The sequence below is a fragment of the Poecilia formosa genome, unplaced genomic scaffold, assembly GCF_000485575.1.
Source record: "Poecilia formosa unplaced genomic scaffold, Poecilia_formosa-5.1.2 Scaffold2, whole genome shotgun sequence".
Classification (NCBI taxonomy): domain Eukaryota; kingdom Metazoa; phylum Chordata; class Actinopteri; order Cyprinodontiformes; family Poeciliidae; genus Poecilia; species Poecilia formosa.
Genome location: NW_006799941.1, coordinates 3,079,013 through 3,089,879, shown reverse-complemented (window position 1 = coordinate 3,089,879; position 10,867 = coordinate 3,079,013). Strand labels below are relative to the sequence as shown.

The following is a 10,867-nucleotide window of genomic DNA, read 5'->3' as shown; positions in this document are numbered from 1 at the left end:
CACCTTCTTGCTGTAATATTTTAAACAAACAATTCTAATAGCAATGAAAAATAGCAAAGTGTATTTATAGTATTTTTAGTATTTTAATGCTAATTTAAGATGTAACCACTGAGAACAGATGATTTATAAACAGCTATCAGCTCTCCAGAGAGCGTCTACTGCAGTGAGGCTCCATCCAGTTGACTGAATGTCTTATTGGCAGGCAGTGTGCTGTCCTGACAACTGCGAAAAGAAAAAACCTAAACAAATGTACTCCTTCAGTTTACTCAATATTATTAATGCATACGCTGATATTCTGATGATGCTACACGGTGAAACTCTTATTTAGAGGTCCATGTATTCTGAAGAATGTGGCGTTCTAAAAACCTAAGAAAAACCCTGAAAATGAAAAATGTTCTATTTTTGTATGAGATGTTTAACAAATGTCATTTTTATTAATGACTGGATTAGATGTCAGTTTACTGACTTTTAACTGAAGCCTAATCTAGTCCTATAGAGTCATTTTGCTTTGCCAGAGTCATGTTTGTAACTGGAACAACTTTGGGTGTTTTATTATTTCTTCACCAATAAGAGCAGCTTCAGTAAACATTCTGCAGACCATTGGTCCTGCATTGACTAACTGAGCATCAGCTGATGTATTAAATCAATTGATTTTTGGTATGTATATGCCTGAACTATAAAGTCTATAAAAAATATTCCGTCCTTCAGTTAAATCAAGCTTGGTTTCTTTCTACAACTTCAACAGAGTGTGCTGGATGTGCTGTTAAAATATATGAAGAAAAAATGAGAACTACTGATATTCAAGAAGTATCTAGTTTTAAAAACGGCTGCCCATCCCAAATATATAAATATATGTAGTGCATGAACAATTCTGAAGTGTCCCATTAGGATTTTTTTTTTTTTTTTAATCGTTTGAAATGTATTATAATGTGTGCATTTTGGCTTTTTCCAAAGTCATCCACTTCCCAGGAACTGTAAGTGCTTCTGTGTCACTTCTGGGTCACAGAATTAAACACTTTTCTCTTCCTGTAATCACACCCTCAGGACTGGCCTTCAAATATTGATCTCAAATTCAGTGTCATCCGTGTGGATCTTTAATCGCTCCCCGCTGCTGAGCGGGTATCAGCCGGGCAGATCTGCTAAGGTGCACAATGCTGTTCTGCAGCACTCAGATAACTTGCAGACATTTGGAGTGCTCGTGTTTTTTTCCAGCCCGTCTGCCCCGGTGACCTGTGCCTAACTTAAAGGTACATCTCGGGGGCATTTTGATTTGCGCAGAGCGGGGAGGTATCGGTGACAGAGGAACTAATCCAGTATTGCACAGATTAAGAGTATTTGTGGAAGTGGGGTGTGTTGGCGCTGGGGATGGAACAGAAGGGGTTCCTATCAGCTCTCCAGGCAGGCTGGCCCTCAGGCCAACACAGTCCTACAGGAGTCTTTGTACTTCCCAAAGCCTCCACTTTCCTCTCACTCACTTTCTCTTCTGTCTTCTCTCTGTATTTGGCTATCAGGTTCTCAGCTCTCCGTTTTCTGTCAATGTATTGGTGAATTCATGCTGTTTTAATCCAGGTTAAAACCGCCTTCTTATTAAGACCAGGTGCATGTGTGGAGGTTCTGATATGCATTTCTGACAGTTTTAGGAGCATTCAATCAAATTATTATTTTCTATACTACAACTCCTTTGAAAAAGAAAAACTTTTAAAGTGAAATAACACCAACAAAAAATCCATAATAGTATGTATTCCAAAAAAAAAAAAAAGAAATCTTGTCTAGCAGCTGTTTTAATTTTTTGTGTACAGCCACTTTGCTCTGTATCACATTGTTTTCTTCTTGCACAAACACCAACAAAGAAAAACTAATCAAACATTCACGCAAACAACAAAAAAAAAATGTAATTTGTCTGCTAAAGAAATTAGTTAGCTGTGAAAAGGGCCCCTTTTTGTCTCAAGTCTGCTATTTATTTATCTGAAAGGATGCACATTGTATCAATTTACACTTCCCCATTTAGTTTGCCACAGGCCGCAGGGCTCAGAAGTTGAGAGAATTAATTACTTTTTTATTATTATTTATAAAGTAATCTATCTGTAGAGAGTGAGAGGGGGGGAAAAAAGAAAAGCGAAACGGTGTGGGTGAGGAGGGAAGGGGCTGTGTGTCTTTGTGAGTGTGATTGTGTGAGAGAGAGACAGGGAACGCCCTGGAGCATTGTCCTTTAAACTGGGTCCTGGCTCACATTATCTCCCAAACCAGCACTCACACAACGTCGCACAACAAACGAACTGCAGGCTGCGTATGAGGACGCTGCATATGCAGGCGGTGGGTGGAGGAGAGGAGGAGGAAGAGGAGGAAGAGGAGGTGGAGGAAGGAGGGAGACATGAAGGAAGAAAACTCTGCTATGTAAGAGAGTGTTCGGTTTCTTACAAACAGCTTTTTGTTCATTTCATATGTGTGCATCACTCACCATTTATAGCATAAACATTAAAAAGTCTAGAAAAGTATTAAATTTGATTTTATCAACATCCAAGCCTGAAAAAAAAAACTATATTTTACATGTATAGCCTTTGAAAATCATACATTTATAACATATTCCCATATCTAAAAGATAATTTAAAATAAATTATAATTTGCTTGATGTTTATTTATCTTTGTTTTGAGATATCAGTAAGTTTACGCCTAAATGCATAATCATTTAAAAAGCAAAACAAGCAGTCTCAGTGCTGCTTGGTTGGGTTGTTAGGTTTAGATGCCAAACAAAGCTTGGAGACACAGATGGTGTCCTCTACTTGTACTCAGAAGTTCTCCAAAGTTCCCATTTGGGAACACTATGAGAACTTCCCCTGAACTTGTGAAATTCAGACTAAAAGAGTTGGAGCCTCTCTGAGTTCAACATAAACATTTAAAACAGCATGATATTCATGATCTAAACTGTTTACCCGCACTTCTGACACTTTGTATCTAATTAAACCAGAGGTGACGATGCTTCTGAACAACCTCTATTTGTGGACGTGTTTATTTTGTGCCGTAACCCAAAAATGGAGAAGAATACATTGCTACTATCCTGCGTTGCAGTTAGCAACAGAGCAAATGCAAGCTGCTCTACAACTTGCAAGGAGAACTCATCCCAACCTCAGACATCAAGACAGGAAACAAATCAACATAGTAATATTTTTTATATATATTTAAAGCAAAAAGATAAATAAATAAAGTGTTTTAAAAAAAATCTGCATTTCCACACTCACCTGTAGCTGTACAGGACAACCCATCTCTCATATTAAGGCTGTTTTAAAATGACACTGTGTGTGAAGAAGGTGACTGCAGACTACTTTAAAAATGTATCAGCAGATGATTAGACTCCCTGTGTAGCGTCAAAGAGCACACAACAGTGAGAAGGTGCAATTCATGGTAGCAAGGAATGAGCATTTTCATTCAGATTTTGTGTGTTAATAGTTATTACACTGTGATGTTTACCAAGGTTATCGCGCCGAGACGATCTCAAACCCATCTTTGTTTATTCAGAATGTTTTAAAAAAAAACTGTTGGAAAATCTTGAAATTTGAATCAGGAAAAATTATAAAATGTTGAAAACTCATTGGAGTCTTATTCACTAGGATTTAACATCAGTGCTCTAAGCACTAATGGAAATATGTTCACCATAATTTAGTATCTGTAAAAGTTCGATGTTGCAGGTAAAAATAAAAAATGCATCGAGATGAAAACTGTTTTTATGAGCCGAAGCCCTCTCTGACTAAACTTGCACATTTCAAAGACGAGCGCGGATGTAATTAAAGACGACAGCTGTAGGTCTGACTGCAGCCTGAATCCTGACAGTCAGCTTCACCCTCTATCTGATCCTTCATCAGGCTTAAAGCATTGTGCTGAATCTGTATTGATTTTTATTTAGCAGCGTGAACACAAACCAAATGAGAATCCCACCTTTCCAATGACATGTGCCCTTTCCCCTCAAGGAAAACTTGAATTATTAACCAAGAAACCAAGAATCTTCCTCTTTTTTTTTGTCTTCATGAGGACGTCTGAAGGATACTGTCACATGCGCCAGCTCTAGTCACACTCTGCAGCTAGCTCCGTCCCAATTTGCTAAAATAGCAAAACTGCATCCCGCCAATGATAAGAAGTCATCTTCTCTTGAAGAACTTTTATGAGCATGAATAATGATTGGGCCAATTGTTGGCTATTCTGTTTAATAAGGAAGCGATGTAATCGAGCTTTAATTAGCCAGAAACTGAAATGGACTCATGCCCTCCAGCTGCCTCTCTCAGGACACTTCCCTCCTTCCCATTTCACTTTCAGCAAACCACCCTCATCTTCCAGCTCGGCATGTTCAGCTCCATATGTGAGGAAGCAAAACATGTGTCCGACACGAAGAGGGCCATGAATCTCTCGCTTATAGATAAATGTCACATGCTTTGTCCGCAGATGTGGACGGGAGGTGGTGGGGGTTTTCCTTACTGATAGAATTAACATGTGGAAGTGACTAACCAGCCTTTGTGTTTCTGATGTGCTCCGGGGTGCTTCATATTTCCAGGGAGGCCCTTAGAAATGATTAATTTGCAGAATGTGGTTAATTTCCCCCCTCAGCGGGATAACTCCTGGCCCGTGCACGTCCAACCGTTTTCCTTACCCCTTGTTTTGCTGCATGCTAGAGCGTATGTGCTGGTTTGTGCATGCATGCTTGCAAACATATGTGTGGGAGTGAATCAGCCCCTGTTTAACTACCTCCATGATGGGCTAATTGGTTTAGCAGCAAAGGGGCCAAAGGCCAGTGCAGCATAGCGAGGCTCAACATGAACCTGATGTTGAAAGGAAGAGAGAAGCATGTGTGGGACAGTTCCTATCTGTTTTCCTTTTTCTTTTTTTTCAAACAAAACCTATTCTCTCCCACAAACCCAGAAAGAAACTTGCAGCACGAGGAAAGCTATATTTTGCGCTTCATATGAGAGGAGACGTAATCTCTTCCATTTCAACATAATTTGAGACCTTCTTCTGACGAATGTCACTAGCTATTACACTAATCTACTGTATTGAAATGGGAGCTCTTATGCATTATCAATAATATACACGCTGTAATGTTCAAGGCGAACTCAAACTTGCAGGATCAGTGGCCCCCTTCACTTGGGTTTGTGGTGCCTACTTTGTGCAGGGATCTGAGGGGATCATTTACCAGTTCCAACTCCATTACTATTCATGAGATGGGTAGGCTAGGGGCGAGGGATTAGGGACTCCCTTGGTGCTTGTTGTGCCACAGGCTTGGGCTCAGGCCTCAGGCTCTGGGACACAAGCTGTCTGGCAAGGATGGTGGGTCTATTATCATACTGGGACCCTTCTGTCCCACCGTAGAACAGTTACTGTCAGGACCAGCTAATGGAAACAGCGTCTCCTGTTCCTTTTCTCTGTTTTCCTTAACCTCAACAACCTCCTTGTTCTCTTTCACTTGCTCCAAAAAGAGATGGAGAAGTTTCTTTCCTCGTTTGAAAGTTTGAAACGATGTACTTCTGTTGACTTTCTTCGCCACCGAGTGCAAAAATTGGTGCTGCACTCGCAGGGAGGAGAGAAACAAAATGTTTCTGAACTCTGTCTCTCCTTTGATCCTCAGATGGTCTAACCTTCAAACATCTTCCTCTTCCTCTCCCTCCAGGTGATGAGCATCCTGAGTAACCCCAGCGCTGTACCCTCGCAGCCGCAGCACGACTTCTCCATCTCCCCCCTTCACAGCAGTCTGGAGAGCTCCAACCCCATCTCGGCCAGCTGCAGCCAGCGCTCCGACACCATCAAGAGCGTGGACAGCCTGGCTTCCTCCCAGTCCTACTGCCCGCCGACCTACAGCGCCACCAGCTACAGCGTGGACCCCGTCACTGCGGGATACCAGTACAGCCAGTATGGCCAGAGTAAGCAAACCTTTCTTTATTTGTTCTGTTTCTGTCTTTAAAGAGCTCCACTTAAGCATTTTTATTTTATTGGGATTTTAAGTGATTGACGAAGAAAAAGTAGTCCTTACCTGTGAAGTTTTCACAATCACAACTCTAAAAAGTGTGGCATGCAATTATTTCCCCCTTTTCTCACAATTATATCTGTAGTTCCTTTAGGTCTTTATCGGTTTTACTAATTCATCTTTGCATAGTAACTCATATTTAGCCATGTTGAACGGAGCAGTTGGGAAAGGATCCCCACAGCATAATGCTGCCTCCACCACGTGTGGAGGGGATGGTTAGTCTTAGACAGAATGAAGAGCGCATTTTGTGAACATAGATCTTCAAGTATTGCACTAGATTCTCAGTTAGATCAAGGTCCCGACTTTGACTGGGACATTTTCGTGCTTTATTTCATTCTATTCTATTATAACTCTGTCTACATGTTTGGTCTTCCTGAAGGCTGGCTCAGTGTCTAGAGCTTTGCAGTTACTAGGAAGTTTTCTCTTGGCATTGCTCTGAGTTTAACTTCCATTGAAAAAGTCATTGTTACTCCAGAGCAACAATGGGGCTCCAGGCTACTTCTGTGATCAACGTTTTCCTTGCCCAGGCTGTTGGTTTAGGTAGGCGACCGTGTCTTATTAGGTTCAGAATAGTGCCATATTTCTGAAGACGCAATGGGTCAAATAGAGTTTATTGAGAGGTACCAGAGTAAAAGGGTGCTGAATATAAAAACATGCAACAATTTTCAGATTTGTATCTGCAAAAAATGTTGCAACCCATCCATGACTTTCTGTCAGTCTCACTGTTCGTTGGTTTATCACACAAAATTCCAGGAAAATGTGTTCAAGTTAGTGGTTTGTAATGTGAGAATATGTGTAAAAAAATGTGGAAAAATATGAATCCTTGTACATGTTGGTGAAGAGGTGATGCCTCCTGACCCTTCCAACCCTGGGTTGTGAAGGCAGACACGTGCTCTTGATAAAACCCGCCCTGCCACCCCCGCACCCTCCCTCGTGCTTCCACCTCCATCCTGGTGCAGAGCTACCTCAGTCACACCCCACTCCACTTGAATGGGAAAGGGAAGAGGGCCACTTCAAAGGACGGCACGCCCTCGGGGCCCGCAGTGTCCTCTTGCCCACCTCTCATTCTCTCGTCTGGATCCCGCACACACATGTGTGTCCCCCTCAGGACAGGAAAAGAGTTTGCTTTATTAGATTAGCATAATTGACTGATGCTGTCACAGCCATTCATGAGAGCTAAAATGAAGCACACTTCCCCAAACAAGGCAGCCAGCAGCAGCTATCTGACATTTGTTTGTTATTTACGTGGAGGTTCCAGCGTTGACGGGGCGCTTTGTGCATTGAGGATCTGCACAAGCGAACCCGTAACAGTCTGTCACGTTTCAGGGTGTGTGTGTGTGTGTGTGTGTGTGTGTGTGCTCAGTGGAGGAAACTGATGGCAGCGCGGATGTGATCTGATGTGAGGTTAATTAAGACGGTGATTGAGCACAGTGGATGGGTAATGAATGGAGGGGAGAGGAAAGAGCTTCTGTCTGACGATGAAAATGATCGGCCATGTGGAGTGTGGAGGGCATGAAATCGGAGATGCCAGTAGTAATGAAGACTGGCACACAGAACACACACGGGGACCCCAGTGACTGACAGCATGGAGACTCCACCGGGATGCACATGCTCCATGCCAGCAGCGTGCCAACCTCAGACAAGTGACAAGGGAGGGGTTTTTATCTTTCACTCTAGCTGTCTGAATTGTTTTTTATTTGACTCAGTCTTCTCTGCCACAACTTGTTTCAGACTTAATCAGAGGGATGAGATGAGAGCGAGTGGGACGTGGGCCGCTGAGGTCCACCACCTGTCTCATGCATGTGTGTGTGTGTGTTTTTTTTTTTTCTTCCCCCCTCTTCTCACTGTATTCTGTGCAGCCGCCGTGGACTACCTGGCTAAGAACGTGAGCTTGTCCACCCAGAGGAGGATGAAACTCGGGGACCACTCGGCGGTGCTGGGGCTGCTGCAAGTGGAGACGGGACAGGCCTACTAAAGAGGCCCCAGATGCATCCTCCACTTCCTGTCTCCCTGTTTCGCCCGCCTCTGCCTCAGCTCGCTCCACGCTCTTCATCAAGACTGGACTCCAGGTCGCCTCTCTCCTGCCCCGCCATGACATTGGAGAAAGTGACGCTTTTGGGGAATTCAAACGCTTCTTCAGGCAGATTCCAATCCTTAAAGCCTTTTTAGCAGCGAGGGCCCAAACAGGACCCCCAAGATGGCGGCTCCGCGTCTGCTTGGACTCCTTCTTTGTCATGGCTGCAGTCCAGTACACATTTAGAGCCATCAACAACAACATGTACTTTGACCTTGCTGTTCATAGTAGTTAACACAGCCAACATCATTTGAGTAACTCTTATTCCTTGTTCCTTTTTTGATATTGTTAAGCTTATTGTTGCTGTTATATGATTATGGTTAATGTGATTTTTGTTGTTCGAATCCATTCGTATCTCTTTTATCTGTTTGATGTCGGAGCGTTAAAAGACACACACACACAAAAAACACACACACACACACACACAGAGGATGACTGAGACGACACGGAAGCGGGTGTCTGTTGCGTGTGTGTGTGTGTACGTTCGCGTGTCGGCACATTCACACTAGAGGAGATGATTGTTTTCCAAGCTGCTGCTCCCTGAGCTCCAATGCTCATGAGCGATTTGACCTTCCACTTTCATATTCCTCTTGACATTCCTAAAGAACTTGGCCACTCGGTGGGAAGTCTGGCTGGATGGATTCAGCAGGGAATTTAAGCAGCATATTGGCGGCCAATAGCTCCCCCCTTTCCTCCTCATAACCTCCATCCCATTCTTAGCCGCGGCCCACAGGGAAAGGGGGACATTGTTTGCAAAAACAGGATTGGGGAAATTAATGTGTTTTGAAATATGGATCTTGCCAAGGAGGGCTAACTCACTTAAACCACCAGCTTCCTTCCTTCCCCCACTCCCCGGAAAGCCCATCTTCCGGGGGAATCCTGTGTTTGGCTTAAATACTGTAAAGCTGATTAAAATCACACAAATATAATGTCAAAGCTAATTCACAGTGACCCTTTTCCATGAATAGCCCAGCCTTTCGGTTCCTTTTCCCCATTTTGTAAAAATGCACCTTCAGTTCATTTCCACTTCCTGAATTTTTCCAAGCATTCCTTCGAAGCATTCCTCACAATCCGTCTATAAAAAATATATATAGGAGAGCATTCCAGCGTTTTCTGGTTCTGTTGTGAGATTAGAGAGAAGACAAGCTGTGCCATTCACACGCGCTCTGGAAAATCACATAATCCAGTCAGCTGTGAAAGGGCACAGGTAACGCCGCTGATTGGCCCCCCACTTCGGTTTGGACCGGAGCCTCGGTCTGTAATCCTCCAGCTTTGACGAACTTACCGCAATGTAAAAAAAAATAAGAAAGGAGTGAAAAAATGAAATAGTTAATATGAGACATTGATGTTGCACTCATAGTTGACTTTTGAGATGACGGAGGATCAGCTGTTCCTTGTAGGTGTTAATATTTTTACTGACATCACTGTCTGCGGAGGATTCGGTCCTCTGTCGCCTTTAAAAACAGTGGGGAAAAAAAGTGCATTTCCAGGAGCAGATTGTGTATTGTTTGGTTATAAAGAGTATGTTTTATACTAAAATAATGAGTATGAGGTCAGTGAGGGAACTCTGAAAGTAAATGTTTTGTTTTTTTTGTTTCTTTAACCGGCCTTTTTTTGTTTCTGTTGGGGGATTTTTGTATTTAATTGGTTAAGTTGTTTGAGCCAAAAAAAAAAAAAAAGCTTTTGTTACTGTTTTTGGCCCACATGAGAATGAATTTGTATAAACTAGTAAAGTATAAATTGCATTGAAAAAGTGTAAAGGTAAACTGTGTTAAGGAGGATCAAAATGAGCTCAGATATATAAAAAAAAAAGCTTGGCTTCTCAGATGGACTCCCGCCTGGACCACAATGTAAATTTAAAGAGTGGCAGAAAGAGACGGCTTCACCTGCCGGAGAGTTTCTACCAGAAGGTTTCCACAAACTGATTATGAACGGACCACGGACCTAACCCCACCCGCACCCAGAGCCATTTTGGTTGTGACTCTTGTTGACGGATGTGAGTGACAGTGAAGCCCCTCTCGAGGGTGAGGGGGTGAAACTGAAGAGTCAGGTTTTCATTTGTGGACCAATAAGACTTCAGGAGAACAAAGCGACGCTGACTCCGCACTGAACGGCAGCAGCTGCTGCTGCTCCACTTAGACACCTCACTCTTGTACATTTTAAACCTGAAGAATTTTAGAATTGTCTTTAGTGTATTGAGCCCATTTCTAACACTTGGATATTTAAGGCATACAGCTCCTTATTCTTCCTCCTCTTCCTCTTCCTCCTGTCTCTTTGAGCCCTAACCTGTTTTAGTTGCTTTCTGACATCTGTGCTTTGCTTTACTCCTCTTTCCGTTCCGCATGTGTGTATATTATCATGGTATAATTTATTCTGCTGTATGAAGTATTAGAGTAGTGGGAAACTTGTATTGGTATTTACTACCTTCAGCCTGTTGGTGTGTTTAATGTAACACTGGCGTAACTGTTATCAATTAAAGATCCAAAACTGACTTCCTGTGTGTTTGATTGGTCAATAAATCCTGCTAATTTTTTCATGTAATTGATTAATATGCTCAGGGCAAAAAAAAAAAAAAAAAGTGCCACCTATAGATAATCTAGTCCTAAAGTTATTTAAATCTTTATTTTCCAAGTGTGAAAAACAAAAAATGAATATAATTGTAATCTTATGGAAAGACCACAAAAAAAATCCTGCAAAATTACCCTGTATGCAAATTCCTGAAGTTGTATTTATAGGATACATTTTCTTTTTTTAATAAATAAATATCAGACATGTGACAATATGGTAAA

At 42.2% G+C, this 10,867-nt stretch overlaps 1 protein-coding gene across 2 annotated transcripts in view; it reads left to right on the top strand.

Moving 5' to 3' along the window:
* Positions 1 to 10,569, top strand: part of LOC103136430 (paired box protein Pax-7) — a 57,519-nt gene extending 46,950 nt beyond the window's left edge. For both annotated transcript variants that reach the window (XM_007549690.2, XM_007549681.2), the window contains exons 8-9: positions 5,651 to 5,900; positions 7,864 to 10,569. In XM_007549690.2, coding sequence (XP_007549752.1) covers positions 5,651 to 5,900; positions 7,864 to 7,979 — 366 coding nt within the window. In that variant the 3' untranslated portion in view covers positions 7,980 to 10,569. The remainder of the gene's footprint in view (positions 1 to 5,650; positions 5,901 to 7,863) is intronic.
* Positions 10,570 to 10,867: the final 298 nt, after the last annotated feature.